General features: G+C 47.2%; 1 protein-coding gene across 4 annotated transcripts in view; it reads left to right on the forward strand.

The window, feature by feature from the left end:
• The window catches only part of SLC25A22 (solute carrier family 25 member 22), an 85,341-nt gene that overhangs the window by 46,833 nt on the left and 22,581 nt on the right, over positions 1–15,927 (forward strand). For 2 of the 4 annotated variants that reach the window (XR_012646040.1, XM_074997866.1), the window contains exons 3-5: positions 524–649; positions 2,142–2,197; positions 8,743–8,833. Coding sequence is in view for 2 of the 4 variants with exons in the window: in XM_074997866.1 (XP_074853967.1) it covers positions 524–649; positions 2,142–2,197; positions 8,743–8,833 (273 nt within the window). In the remaining 2 variants the exon portion in view is untranslated. Of the gene's footprint in view, positions 1–523; positions 650–2,141; positions 2,198–8,742; positions 8,834–15,725; positions 15,792–15,927 lie in introns of those variants that run through there. The other 2 variants (XM_074997867.1, XM_074997868.1) reach the window with 2 other exon arrangements.

The following is a 15,927-nucleotide window of genomic DNA, read 5'->3' on the forward strand; positions in this document are numbered from 1 at the left end:
AAATAGGAAGTGGGGATGGTAATCCTTCCTAGTGTAGAGATGGGGATCTGAAGCAGAGAGAGATTAAATGTCTTGACTAGGGCCATACAGGGAGGCTGTAGCAGAGCAAGGTATTGAACCCAAATCTCTGAAATCCTACTCTGGGTTACAGCCACAGGGCCAGCCTCCCTCTGTCAAGCTGGAAGGATCCAAGTATTGCAGGAACTGAGCACAGTAAGCCTGCTGAAAATGCCTTAAACTAGTCCCCTAATTCTTTTAGTGGCTAGACCATGGCAGTGTGCCTTGTGTGTGGGACTTGGCACGCTTGAGTCACTGTTTTCAGCTTGGGATCTGTGCCTCGGTTTCCCCATCTGTAAAGTGAGACTGATTCCGATAGAACGCTGGGAGTGCTTAGTATTGTGATTATTTGCTAGTGAGGGTCTTGGTTTATTTTATCTCCTGAGACTTCTGTTCAAGGTCCTGGTTCTTTATTCCTTTTTTCTCTTTGATAGCCTGTTGCCAATGTGTGTTTTTCCCCTTGCAGTTTACCTGCCAAGCTGATCAATGGAGGGATAGCTGGGCTGATTGGAGTCACCTGTGTCTTTCCCATTGACTTGGCGAAAACTCGCCTGCAGAACCAGCAAAATGGCCAGCGAATGTACACCAGCATGTAAGTACTGACTGGCTCAGCTGGGACCTCCTGATCTGATTGGGTGGGGCTCTCAAGTTTCCCTCCCCATCTCTTATGGTCTTGTCAGCACGTCCAGGAGTTAACTAGCCTAAAATCAGCCATCCAAAGGAGCTGTATTTTTTAAAAAATAGAGTTCTTTTGCCCAGGTTGAAACCCCACAGGTGAGTTCCCTGCTGGGAGTATCTTATTTCTGCATTCTGTGTTACATTAGGTTTAGCACCCTTTGCCACAGTGCTGTGAGGAAGAACAGGGTTATGGCTGACATTGGCCTGTGACTCAAGAGTTGGTTCAGTTCTCTGCTCTGCTGCAGACTCCTTTTGTGATGCTGCCATTTAATCTCTCCCTGCCTCAGGTTCCCAGCTGTCAAGCAGATTGCTTTACCTATTGGCATGGCAAGCTCTGTGACTGAAGCTGCCTGGTATTGTCCTTGCCTGCAGTGCCCAGCAGAGTGGGGCTCTGAATGCACAAAGGTTTCCTGTTTATTGGGCTTGGGAATAAATTTAAACTTTTAACCTCCAGCATTACCACAGTCACACCCTCCAGGTTCTGGAGCTTTGGGTATCCTTGTCAGCCTGACTTACCGGAAAGGGGTCATGAAGGTGTGGCTGGGATAGCATTGTCCCTTGATAATGTCACCTGGGTGTTTAGTTTATGGTTTTCCCAAGTTCTTTCAAGATGAACAGGGCCTCCTTGCACTATTATTCATGGGGGGAAAGTACCTTCTGCTCTGAGGGTGCCTCCAGAGGAGGAGGGGGGAATTGTAATGTGATAGTACCTGGTAAGAAATTTGTTACTGTCCTCCCTGGCAGGAGGAGACACTGTGGTGTTCTTACAGGAAGGCTATGAGGGGTTTAGATCTCTCTCTCTCTCTCTCTCTCTCTCTCTCTCTCACACACACACACACACACACACACACACACACACACACACACACACACACACACACACACACACACACACACACACACACACACACACGGACATACATACATACGTACGTACGTTTTTGCTTGGAAAGCCGGAAACTGAAATTAATAAATGCATGTGGGTCTGATCCAAAATCCACTGTAGACAATGGGATTTGTTCCACTGACTCCATTAGGCACTGGATTGGGCCCTCTGCAGTAATTTACCACTGATGTAAAAACATCTTCGCCTCCTGTGCATGAGTTACTTACAGTCCCCAGGCAGGGTAGGGTGCTGTGCAAAACTTCAGTTTTCAAACTCAGCTCTGTATTTCCCTTCCTGGAGCAGAGTGGGTCATTCACACACATCGTCCAAATGTTTCGTATACAGGATGAGCCAGTAATTCAAAGTCCCTGGGTGAGAGTTCTACTGGGGCTGTCAGAATGGTGCTGGTCTCCTTTCTGCTTGGACTTCAGCTGACAAACTGCAAACGAAAATGACTTTGATTAGATTCTTTGCTCTCAGCCTTTGAACTCCTGAGGTTTTATCACTGTCTCATTTGCAGGTCTGACTGCCTCATTAAGACAATCCGGTCAGAAGGTTACTTCGGCATGTACAGAGGTAAGAGGTAGAGGCAGAGCAGAAGTGCAGCATGTGACTCATTCATCCTAGCCTGAAACGCTGTGCTGACTGTCAGGGAAACGAAAACTAAGCTACTTTCCTCTGTCTGTGGAGAGATGGATTGGGGTGCCCTGAGCCAGTTAAAAACCTTGAACAAGCCTCACCTACAAACCGAGGGCTTAATACACAGAAAGATGGGTATTGCCAGGCTGGCTAGACCCCTGCTTCGTCCAGTTCAGTGCAAGGTGCATGGAGTTATGGGGTAACATACCCACTGGGAAAATTCCTTGTACCTCCCACAAACAGAGGTTGGTTCATGCTGAGAAACAGGTGGGTTGGTAGCCCTTCCTAAGCTCTTGTTTTTGTGTGCACCACCAATAGAAACAGATGATGCCCAGTGTGGGCGGCTGTGGGCACTCTATCGGGTTGCATTTGAGGAACACTGACTGTGGATTTCTTTTTTTTTAATTTTATTTTTTTTAACCATCCTCTGCAGCGTGACATGCAGGTCAGTTGCTGGGATTACCTGGATATCTCTGTCAGTTCTTGTCATTGCACATTGTCTTGGACGTGGGTGCACCTTGGCCCCTTCTGTTCTCTGGGATGGCATATAATAGCTTAGTCTACTGTATCTTGTTATACTTTATTCAAATGCTGGTTGTGATCTGAGCCACTGATCTAAGGGTGAAAAGCTCCATATCCTTTTACCAGTCTCTGTGTTGTGGGGGGGGCGGGTCTGTGATATACAGGATCTCGGATGAGATGACCTGGTTGTCCTGTCTGGCTTTAAATTTTTATCTGTTGTATCTAGCTGCAAGAATATGGTTCTGTATAAATACCTCCGAAACATTTGCAATCACGGTATCTGTTCACAGGTACAGATAAAGAAAAGGTACAGGGATTACTTGATTAAATGAATCCATACTCCCTTTTTTTACTGGGACTCCAGAGATTTGATTTTTGTGGCTTCTTTGTGCTGTATCTTGCCAGTTCTTTGTTAGGTTACCAGGGCAACAGGAGTACTGCGGTTTGGTATTATGGGGACTGCTGATTGGTTGCTGAGAGCAGCCATTGTCTGGACCAGGTTGTTGATGGGAGGAGAAGGGGGCAGTGGGTGGATTCTGGTTATGGATTGGCTGTTTGCAATGGTGACTTTGAAGCTGTTAATGTAACGGAATCTTAACAAGTTTGATCTTAAAGAAATAACTCAAAGCAAATGACATTCACATCTCCAAGTGCTGGTTTTTTAGGGTGGTTTTTGTCCTTGGCAGTAAATACATTGCAGCAAAGGGACGATGTCCGAGCTAACTGGATCCCCAGCTACCAAAGTTGTGTCTCTTATCAGATGTAAAAACATGCAGAAGTGCTCTCAATCCTGCCCAAAGCATGCGGAAACAGACTGATCCAAACTTGCCCCAAGGTCAAATCTTTATTCATCCACTGCTAGCCATGCTCTTGGTCCCCAGTGATGTTGTGAAGTGCGTGCAGCTTCCTCTGTGCTAGTGGTTTGAATGGGAGAAGTGTGGCCAAGAATGGAGCATGGTGATGCAGCTGGGACCTCGGCTCTGCTTCTGTTAGGGAGTGAATTCTGCCTGAGTGGAAACGACTGAAAGAGGGCTCTGACAAGTGGCTTAGTTAACTTAAACATTGCTTCAGTCCAGCTATACAAACAGGGCACATACTACAGCCATGTCAGGGCTGGGTCCCTGCTGCCCTCTTTGGGTCCCAGTAGAATTTCTGGAAGTTAGTCTGATCATCTTGTGGGTGCCAAGGAGCTAACGGTGTGAAACAGCCCCTTCCAGCCTGCTCTGTTCCTGAATCATTTTGTATTTTGAGCATGATGCTTTCACTGTACCAAGCTGTGTGCAGTCAAAGCATGACCATAGTGCTTTAGTCCTTGACATGCAAACTGGACAGCCGTGTGCTAAGAATCCCGTCCGTGTGGTCCCTGGGCTCACACGATACCTGCCAGAACTATTCCAGGCTGTTGAGGTCATGTCCAAAAACTTGGCCTTAATGAATGCTATTTATAGTCTGGGTGGCTGTTTTTATCTTGTGCACCCTCTGCCTTCCCAGGAAGAATGCAGCAAAGGTGTGCATGTGTGTCCAACACCCATTCTCTTCTGACTTCTTTGGTTCCCCAGCTCCACACCCTGTATTTGTTCTGCAGTACCATTTTGGTCTGAGTTTATCTTTTTATCCTTCATTCTCCTTTCTGGAAGTTCTCCAGATCTCTTACTGCACCCACAATCTCTCACCTTCTTTCATTCATATCACATCTGCAAACTGACTCCGAAGCAAGGCCTCTCCAGTGTAACATGCCTCCCCAGATGATATTGCTGGTGTGAAAGCTGAGCTGGATTTACAGAGCTCCTGCTCAATTTCATTTCTCTTCTCCGTGCTCCTAACGCAGGGGGTATATAACTACTGAGTCATGGTCATGTGGGCATTAAGAACAGTGGGGGAATCTCAGCTGTTCAATGATTTTATAGTACTAATTATTAACTCTGGCAGATACTCTTAGGGCTGACACACACATTTTTCAGGACTAGTATATTTCTGATTGATCTTTGATCAGGTTTTATTTAAAAAAAAAATCTTCAGTGACAATTTGATCCTTGTACCACTTTGCTGCAGATATAGAGAATTTTATTATAAACTATATTTTATAACAAGGTGTGGAGGATTTTGTAACTGGAAGGCCCACCCGAAAGATTTATTACTCGGGCAGTTACTCCTCATTGCCTCTTGCAGTTTACGAGATTCCCACCTCTTTTAAGACTTGTTTGTAACGGTTAGCAGTTTATCCTGCCTCCCAATCCTTTGCTCTCGAGTTGCTCCACACAACCCCATGAACTAATCCCTGGAGTGGCTTGTCTGTACACATGTCTGAGTCTGGGCATAGAAACTCAGTGTAGATGCTGAAAGGTGAGCTTGACAAGAATGGGTTTGCAATCACAGGTCACACAGACCCAGGCTCAGAGTACAGTGCAGGCATACTATTAGGGACCCTAGGTCTTTATTTATAGTCCATGGAGAGCTCTTACAAGAGAATTTAGATTAGAAAGAAATCATACACTGAAACATCTAGTGTTCAGGATGTGCAAAATATTTGGGGTAGGGGAAGGGAGGGGAGGGGAGGGTGTTACATTTAGGTGCTCTAGAAGTTACTGTGGGCATCAGTTTCTTCCCCATGGGGTGATTTGGGAGCTCTTGTGGATTACTGAGGACAGGGATTATCTATGCTCTGTTAAGCAGCTTTGCTGAAAATATCCAAGATTTAGCAGAAATCCCGGGTCTATCAACTCGTACATGTAGCAGGGGTTTCTTTTTCCAACTTATTTGAGATTGGGAGATCATGCTTCTCTGAAGTTTCCATCATTAGTTTGTTACTTCCACATTTATCAGTGCTCTTCCATTTCCCACCTTTTAGTGTGGTTGGATTTCTCCCAGCATGGGACCTGGAGCAGGAAATTTCCTAGATGCACAGCTCCAGGCCTTGTGAACTTGCTGCCTAACTACTCTGGGGAATGGCACTAAGGAAATCCAACAGAAAATGTTCGTGTGACAGTGATGGTGGGTGAGGTATGTGTCACCACAGACTTGAGTCTGTGGTTATTGACTACCCACTCACCCCAATGCATCTGATGAAGTGGGTATTTGTCCACAAAATCTTATGCTCCCAAAAAATCTGTTAATCTATGAGGCGCTGCAGGACTTCTCATTGTTTGTCCCTTAAGGAAGAACATAAGTCTTTTTATTAAGTGGAACCAAACCAAGCTCTGGGCTAGCTAGAATGTCACAAGAGTCCCAGTAAGAGAGTGTGACCCAGCAAAGGATCTACTGAATAATCCACTTGTATATGTTGCTGCCACCTAATGATGGCTCATTGATGTGAACAGATTGCTCTGTCAGTCTTTTATTAGAAAGCTGTGTAAGATTTTGCCGGTTAGCTTTGACGTATGGTAGCTAGAGAGAGAGCCTCATATGCCTGTCCTATCTGACAGGGACCAGGGAAGGCTCTCTGCTTACAGGGAAGTCTTTTCACAATGTGGAAAGAGGTGTTATCTGAGCAAAGAACATGATCCCACCTCTGACACTGATTCTCTGTCTCTCTGGCTTTGAGCAAGTCCTGTAGGGCCTCTGTGTTTCAAATTAGCAGGTGCTTTTGTGGTTCTGCAATATGTTGTTGGGTGCCTACCTTGAGAAACACGGGTCCCCACTTTTGGAGGTGCTGAGCACCAGCATCTCTTATTGACTCTGGCTGAGTTTCTGGTGCTCATTACCTATGAAAAGCAGGAGGCATGCCAGGTTAGGCTCCTGAGATCAGTGGATTCTTTTGAAAACGTAGGTCTTAACCTTTTCTGCCTGGATGCCTGCATCCCTAAAATGTAGGTAACACTTTCTCACAGGGACACAGGGCTTCACTGAGTAAAGTGCTTTGTGGATGACCAAGATATTTCCCATGCTCCATAGGAGCCAGGGCCAAATGGTCTAAACCAGATGCCCTCTCTTGTGGGAGCTTAGGGATTGATCCTGCCAGTGCAGGATGGGAGCAGACAACATGGCTGTTTGGAAGTCCCTTCTGACACAAAGGTCTCTAGAAAGTTCAGTGCTCTGAAGCAACATGGGAATGGCTACACTGCGTCAGACCAAAGGTCCGTCTCGCCCAGTATCCTGTCTTCCAACAGCGGCCAATGGAAGATGCCCCAGAGGAAGTCAACAGAACGTGTAATCATCAAAGCGGGGTCTCTCTCCTGTCATCCATTTCCAGCCTCTGACAAACAGACGGTAGGGACCCCATTCCTACTCATCCTGGCAAATAGCCATTGATGGACCCAACCTCCATGAATTTATCTAGCTCTTTTTGAACCCTGTTGAAGTTGTGGTCTTCACACCATCCTCTGGCAAGGAGTTCCACAGGCCTGCTGTGTACTGGTCGAAGAAAACGTCCTTTTACTAGTTTCAACCTGCTACCCATTAATTTCATTTGGTGACCCCTAGTTCTTGTTAACAAACCAAAAATGACAACTTTTTGCTCAGGCCAGGGAAGCAGCAACTATTATTTCCTCAGGGTGACTTAAGTCCTGTGAGGGTGCCCCTGTGTTTCTCTAACACTAGTTTGCAGGGCTGTCGGTCTGAGGGCAGAGTAGGGCAGGCCATTCATTGTGGCAGCCACAATACTGGGATTTGCCCTTTGTTACTCTCAATAATAGAGTACTTAAAAGCCTAGTGGGTGTGAAGCGCTGTTTACATGCCGGTGCAGAAGGCTGAAGTCCCCTTGCTCTGATTGGAACTGGGCTCAGGGCTCTGAAGTGATGTGTGACTGACAAGAAGTGAAGCACTATCCGAAGCAGCCGGTTGGGATGCTGCTGGAAGGATGACATTGAGGTCAATAAAAGAGCTGTGCCATCATCAGGTGGAGGGCCCCATCCAAAGCCACTGAAGTCTGCAAAGAGCCTCCTATTACTCCCGTGGGCTTTGGATCAGACCCTGAGCCTTTCACAGCCTCTTGCCTTTATGTTACCTGACCAAAAGGCAAATTCAGTGTGTCAGCCTTGTATGGGCAGCGTGAGGTGGGGATTTGATGCTTCCCAACTGGGAAGCAGCATTGGCAGGCTGCCTGCAGGAATAATAAAACTCCTCCTTCCTCTTTGGGGGCCTGATCCAAAGCCAGCTGAAATCAGTGGGGTCTTTCCTTTGACTTCAGTGGGGTTTGAATTAGAGTGTGAGAGGTGGGTGTACTAATGCAATGGGAATGATAAAAAAACTTGCTTCAAATGGAACTGAGACACTTCAGGGGAGGTTTTCAAAAGAGCCCAGTGTGTTAGACACTAAAATCCCACTCACCGACTTTCGTGGAATTTGTCTCAATTCCTTGGGCATTTTTGAAATATCGCCCCCCCACACACACACTTTTGTTGTTAGCCTGCTTTTGACATACACTAAAGCAGTGTTTCTCAACTGGGGGCACACTGAGGTCTTCCAGGGGGTACATCAGCTCATCTAGATATTTGCTAGTTTTACAACAGGCTACATAAAAAAACATTAGTGAAGTCCCTACAATCTATAAGTTCACTCAGGCAGTGACTTCTTTCTACTGCTTCATATGCCTCATGCTGAAATGTAAGTGCATTGTTTCTATTCCAATTCATTTATTTGATAATAAGATGGTAGAAAGTCAGCAAGTTCTCAGCAGTAGTCTTCAGTGATATTTTTTGCATGATTTTGTAGGAGAGTATTTTTAAGTGAGGTGTAACTGGGTCGTTTGCAAAACAAATCTGACTCCTGAAAAGGGTACCATAACCTGGAAAGGTTGAATGGCATTTGTTTCAAAACCTCAGATTACCTTTGGACCATGTTTCTCAACTGGTAGAATGCATAACCTTTTGGGTACATGTGAGAAGTCTGGGGATACTTTTTTTTTTTTTCTTCCAAACAGAAAGGGGTATTTTATTTAAAAAATGGCTGAGAAACTGCACTAAACTTATCCAGTGCACTTCTGATAACTTTCCTGCTGCTCCCATGTTTCCTTTCTTTCCTAGGGGCTGCAGTGAACCTGACCCTAGTGACCCCAGAAAAGGCCATCAAGCTAGCGGCCAATGACTTCTTCCGGTATCATCTCTCCAAAGATGGGTGAGTGGGTTGCTTGCCCCAGTGGCAGGGCTGGAACAGCTCTGAGCCAGGTCCTGGGTTCCCTAGGACTGGCTCAGCCTGCACAAGCATGCAGGCCAAAGATGCTGCGTATAGAAGTGAAAGCAAAGAGCACCTCCCTGGGGGACTTTATTGATGTTTCCAAAAATAGGACCATATCTCAGCCAGGGTTTATGTAGCCAGAATTTCCACAGTAAGCATCTGCACCAGCTACTGGAGTGGTCACCTAGCTGCTGGGATGGGCCCTCCTTCTCAGCCTCCTGTTGGACACTACTCTGCTCTGCCCACGCTCTTGATGATTGGGTGGCTCCAGACTCCAAGCTTAGCACCAGCCTGTGACTTTGCAATCCTGTGGGTTTTGAGTTGTTTGGAGATACTTGGCAATTGGGGTGTAGGAATGAGTTCTGGCATTTGCTACTTCACCTGCATATAAAGGTCATGAGTTAGTGAAACAGGCATCATTTCACAGTTTTGTGTGAATTCAGTGCCAGTGAAAGGTGCCAACTTAACAGCCACAAAGTCTGGAGTCCCATATCCATTCAGCCATTACAGCTTGTTTTGCTAAGGTTTCTGCTGCAACCCAGAGGATAGCTGTGCAGTTCTTGACCTCTCTGACGTGCTGAGAAGGAAGCCATTTATGGTAGGGATTTCCGCAGTGTGGACGTCTGTCTCCTGGGAATTGGATCCCTGTTTCACATGAGTCAGCACATGACTGTCATGTGTCAGGACACGGTGCTTAACTAACAATCTGAACTAGGGACCTACAGCTGAAAAGCTCCAAGGTCCCTTGACCAACTCTCTTTGATTCATCAGCTCCACGTGACATACAGGGTCTGATTAAACAGCACAGCTCATTGTCTTTAGTGGAGCCATGCTGATTTACTCCTGCCAAGGGTCTGGTCTATTTTTTTTATGTATATGACTTTTTAGTTCTGGTTATTTTAAGTTATTCTGAAGTAGTCATTAAATCCTGAATTAATGTACATATACAAAGAGCCATATAACTCACCAGCCAATAGTCCTGTAATTATTCATAAAGGATGTGATGGGTGCCACCTCATGTACTGAGGGCCCACTGAGCCCACCTGTTCCATCCACCTGGGCTCCCTCACCCTGTTCTTGCTGTGCCAGGCTCTCTCTACTGCATGCGGGTGTGTGCACACAGAGGTAGGGCCACACCCCACTGCAAAAGTACACAGATGCAGAGATCAGCTTTGTGTGGGGAGACGCAGGGTTTGGCCAGCCCTTAAGTGCACAAACCATCTGGAGCGTCACCCTAAAACTGCAATGCAGAGAAATCCTATACAGCATAAGCTCATGAAAATGGGCCTCCTCCCTCAATGTGGAGGAAGACATGCACTGCTTTCTGTCCACCAGTTTGGAGTAGCATGGACTGATGGATAGCAAACAAAATGAAGTTTATTAATTACAAAAAATGGGTTTTAAGGGATTATAAGCAGCAGTAGGCTACTGAGAAAATAAACCACACTCACAAACTAAAATTAATACACTAAAGACTGGGACCAATATTAATTTCTCACCCTAAATGTTGTCTGAAGCAGATTGCAGCGATTCCTGAGGACAAACTTCTTTTGCTCATAGACTAGAATCCCAGATACTCCTTTCAAAGGCCAGTCTCTTCTAGCCTGGGTCCTGTTCTTTCCCCGTTCAGTCTTCAGTGTTTCTAGCAGTCATCTTAAGTAGGGGTTCAGGGAAGAGCTGACCCTCACTAACTCAATCCCCACCCTTAAATAGGATTTATGTGGGGCAAGAATCCTTTGTTTCCCAGTTTGACCTTCATTCCCCGTTTAGTGGAAAAACACTAGAATTGCCCTCTGCCCTGCAAGCCAAGTCCGCAGGGAAGGGTTGGCGACCCAACCTGGGACTGAACTACTCTGCTTAATCACAGAACACAGCACCGCTGTGCCCGTGCCCATGTGAGCTGCATCCCCCCTGCCATGCTATCTCGGCTCCGCCCGTGACACCTGGTCTATGACTAAATCCAAGATTCCAGAGTTGTACGAGTGCTTGGTACCAGACCTCGCCACCAGCAACAATGTGCTGTTGTTGTGTAAAAAGGGAAGGTTGCAAACTGCAGGGCAGGTAGATGCACTTCTGCTGCTGCACGTGTCCTTAAAAGTTTGGTAACAGCCACGAGAGCTCTGCTGAGGCATTTGTTTAGGATGGTCTATTTTTGTCCAAGGCCCATTGTCTGGAGGTTAGTTTCACATGGCACAGGCATGCGGCCATGGAGTTTCGCATTAATCAGGCAGGTCATATTTGCAGGAAGAGTTAATAATTCTCTATGTATGCATCCAGAGCCCTTAAAATACACAGTGGCTTTGACTGAGGCCCAGCCTAGTGAAATGATTGCGGCTTCTCCCTTTTTTTTTTTTTCCCTGACTGTGTGGGAGCTCCAAAGCTGTTTTCTGGCAGTTAAAATTTGAATGTCTTAACTGCCATTCTGCCAGTGGCTGCCCAGCTGGAAGTATGCTCCGGATTTGCACGAGTCAGTGTTGCTTGTCTGATCAAAATCACATGCATATAGCTATAAGGTGTGTGTGTGTGTGTGTGTGTGTTATGGCAGAGGCCAAATGACCACAAACTCCCCTTGAGTTTAGGGATGTAAAATCCCAGTTAATTGGTTAAGCAGTAGGCCAACCTACTGGTGAATTGGTTAACCGATTAAAAGCAGAGGGAGCCGGAGAGGCTCCCCTGCCCCACCTGCAGCAGGCTGGGGACCAGGGCTGCTCTGGCTAGGCTGGAGAGCCCCCACCTGCTCCAGGGACCCAGGCAGCTCCAGCCCAGTTGGCACTTTCCTGCTTGTGGTACTGCTAAGGGTGGAGGTAGCACTCCAGGGCAGCTGCCCCATGGGGCTGGAGCAACCCCCTGCTGGCACTGAGTAGGGGGCCTCGTTCAGCCCCTACTGGATAACTGTAACCAGTAAAGGTCAACCATTAAGGATGAGGTTCACCAGTTTGCTGGTTCACCATTACCTACATCTACGTGAGTTGCACTAAAATCTTAAGAGCATGCAGGTATCTTTCATTTTCCACAGGAAAGGGCAGTCTTACAAGGAACCCGCCTTGAATGACCAGCAAAAATTAGCTGCTTCAGACACTTGGGTTGTGTCAGGAGTCCAGGTTTGCTGCAGAGCTGGTTTACAGACAGTCGAGTGAGCACAGGGGGCTTGTTGTAGACTGCCTGATCAGCTACACCTGACTGGGCCGAAGAGTCAAAGGACCTGCTCTTACTCCAGCTGCAGCAGCAGTTCAATGGCTGCAATAGGTCCTGCCACTGCCTGTTCCCAGCCGTGCCTTGCTGCAATGCAGGAAACCCAGTTCTGACCTTCAGCTCCAGCTGCTGATTTCTGACTTCCGTTAACCCAGGGCTCTGGTTTGTGGTTACTGCCTCCCATGTTAACCCTGGGGCTTGACTCCTGCTGTGACCCCTACACATGATTGTCCATCTCCCAGTCACAAAAGGTTGACTGAGACTGTACTTGAAATCCTGGGGGCACTTTAAGGTGGGATGGTCTCATGTTCAAGGACTGCTTATTGTTGGTATGCTTCTTCCCCCCTCTGCCCTCCCCGCCTGTGACTGTTATGCTGAAACAGTGAATAAACCACGTATGCATTTTATATATCCTTTGCTAGAAGTCAGGTATGCGTTTAATAGGAGGAGGTGACATTAAAACCTTGCTTGTGCCCATCCCTGCTCGGCAGTGAGATTGGTATTGCTGCATTTTCCCTGCACCTTTGTCTCTTTGTTTGGCTTTACAGACAAAAAGCTTCATTTTACCACTTCCTGTGTCCCCTTCATGGAGCCCACCATGGGCAGCCAAATGCAGCAGGCCTCATGCTTGCTGGAGGTCTTCGAAGTGAAAGCCAGCCAAGAGGAGGCTACAATATCCTCCAGGTTGTAGCCAACCTAGTTTTGTGCTGCTTAGAGCTTGTTGTGTATGTTACAGATGTGGGGTAGGGAAGGGGGACCCTGGAGGGAATTCTCTCTCTCTCTCCCGATTGTGTTTTTTTCCCCATCATTAGACCTGATGTCTTTCTCTGATCTTGGTGGCTCAGCTGGGAAATTCTGCAGCCCCAAGAACTATGTAGACAGACAAGCTACTCCTTCTGCTCCTCTTAGGCAGCTGTCCTGAAGCCCCCTACCCCTTGGGTCTAACAGTGCTTCACTCAGGGAGAAGCAGACTGGAATAGCAGCTGTGTTTGTCCACCAGAGCAAAGCAATATGTAAACAGAAGAGGAGTTGTGAGGGCTCTAAGATTGAGCAAAGCACTTTAGCTTGTGCATAAGAACCCTTGACATCAACTGGCCTCCAGTACGTACTTCATGTTTTATTTGTGGGGTACCCAACTTGGGACCCAGTTTTAAAGGACTGGAGTCTTCATTACTTGGGTGAGGAGCACTTTCTGGGACTTGGGCCCCTTTAAGGTGACTCTTGCTTTGTACTTACAATCAATAGTCACTTGGGAAAATCTTGGCCTAGAATCTCTGCTTGTACAAGGCATTTGCATGGAGAGCAGCCGTTAAGCTGCCCACAAGATTTCCTCCCATGTTTCCTAAACTCAGTGTGCTGTACGGTTGTGGTGGCAGTCAGGTGTCTCCCATTTAGACACTGCTCAGTATTTTGATCTCAGCAGGTGGAAAACTGGCTTGGTTTGTTGTCAAAGGGGTGATTTGCTTGCAGAATGTCCTGGTGTCTGGCTGGCTGGGTTGCTGACTGCTCCTCTCCAAGGCATGTTATTAATTTCCCTCCCCTCTGATGTGTTTTTTTTTTTTTTCCTTTTTTATCTCGACCTTCACTTTGTTTGCTGTTCTGACACAGGACTGGAAAGCTGCTGATTCAGTGATTTTGGTTCCTAGCAAGCCCAGCATAATTGTGTTAATTGCTTCTTTGCTGACAGAAAGGAATTCTTCAGGGAAATGGAGATTTTCTTCCTTTTTTTCCCCCCTCCTTGCGCTCTGTAGACAGGATTATCTTGCTTGGTAAACAGATATGTGAAACATTTTAGTTCCCAATACATGCCAGGGATTAAATGCTACCAGAGTGGCAATCACTGATGTTCTCTCTATTTTTCCATCCATGTGTGGAATAAATGTTATGTATCTGAGACATGTGCAGATGTGTACGACCAGTAGAAACATATTCTGCTGGATGTGGGCACTCTGATAGTCAGCTGGGCAACATCTGAATCATTCCTGAGTGCTGCCCAGGCAAACAGGATCACTGGCAGGCACCCCAGCCATTCTGCCAGCTCTTGCTCCTGAGGGGAATTTTTTTCCGCATCAGATCCCAAGTTTGATGCTAATTCTTCTCTTTGTTTTCTAATAAAGCCCTGTATGCTGGTATGTGCAGTTAGACAGCTGTTGTGCTCTACCCTGAGGTGACTGCTTCTGTCTGTGGAGCTGTTTTTGCATTTATAATCACACACCCCCGTCTTTTCTCCTGCCAGGGAAGCACCATCGCTGTTGAGCTAGAACATGACAGCTAGTTAACCGTGCCTGCTTTCTTGGGTTATGTCTCGCCTAGATCTCGCTGCTCTCCCCTTCACTCTGCCCTGCAGGAAGAGACTCCCCACGGGCCAGGGAACAATGCTATTTGGCGTGGCTGCCCCTCTCTTTGGACAGAGGCAGCTAGGCCATGTTTCAGTGGTGGTGCGACTACCCAGCCTGCACAAAACCTGCAGCAGACAGCCTGGTTTTGTGCAGGCCTGTTGCTTAAATGTTCAGACCATGGCTGCCCTGGATCTGCTGCCTCTGGATCTTTTAAGTAAGTGCAAAAAACCTCCCCTCTCCCCGGCCTCCCTAATTAGCACCCCGGCTCTGCAAGTTACATGAGAATTGTGGAGGTGCTGAGCGCCGTATTCTGTGCAATCACCAGTGAGAACTGAAGGGGGCAAAATACAATTACCTGGAGGAGCACTGGGCCAGCGTGCTGTGGCTAAGCCCAGCAGCCACACTCCTGGGGCTTTGGGCCACAGTAGTTGTGCTGACCACATGTGACGGGCTCTTCTGCTTTGCATATGACTTGGGAGATGATGCTCCGGTGTAGCTGAGTGGCACGCCACCGCTGGGGCTGCGACGTCGCTGCAGGAGGCCTCCTGACATGGTGCCATGTGTCTCAGCCTCCAGCTGCTGCCCTTGTGGGGAGCAAGAGATGGGACTGGAAACAGCCTCACTCAGCTGACCGGGAGCACACGGCACTCTCACAGGCTGATCATTGCTTTATAACAGGTGGGGCCGCCTGAGGGGTACCCGAGCATGAACTAACAAAGTGATCACCGAATAAATAATTTTCTTAGTCTCTAAAGTGCTACATTTCTGCTGCTTTGTTTTGTTGGGTCTTTTAAAACACCTCAGTGCATGGCAGCAAAGGTCCTTGTTGACCCAGACGCTGTGATAATTCAAAACAAAAAGCAGTCAAGTAGCACTTTAAAGACTAGCAAAACAATTTATTAGGTGAGCTTTTGAGGGACAGACCCGCTTCTTCAGACCATAGCCAGACCAGAACAGACTCATAACAGAACAGACTGGTATGGCTGTGGTCTGAAGAAGTGGGTCTGTCCCACGAAAGCTCACCTAATAAATTGTTTTGCTAGCCTTTAAAGTGCTATTTGACTGCTTTTTGTTTTGATAGTGTATAGACTAGCACGGCTCCTTCTCTGTTACTGTGATAATTCAGCGATTCATTTATCTTCCTCTGCCCAGGGGGCTTTGAGAATGAAACCTGGTGATAAATTCCTTCCTTCGTTGTCAAGAATCTATATTTAGCCACTGATAATCTGCACTGTAGCCTTATGCCCATGCTCCCCTCCTCTCAGCAGATGTGTGGTGGGGAAATCTCTGCACAGCTGATTTGCAGGCCCTGGGGGATTAGTTGCCAGCCACATCCTGAAGAAGGATCCTGTGATGTCACTCAAAAGGTGAACATGGCCTAGGGGGAGCTTTAGAGGGGTGGGGCAGGGGAAAGTATTGCTGAGAAGAGAGGTCAGGGAGAGGAGTGAGGATATTTTTCATGCCACCTGATTGGTTCCCTGTGGCGGGAGGTGCTGACAACTC

The sequence above is a fragment of the Carettochelys insculpta genome, chromosome 6 (genome assembly GCF_033958435.1).
Source record: "Carettochelys insculpta isolate YL-2023 chromosome 6, ASM3395843v1, whole genome shotgun sequence".
Lineage (NCBI taxonomy): Eukaryota > Metazoa > Chordata > Testudines > Carettochelyidae > Carettochelys > Carettochelys insculpta.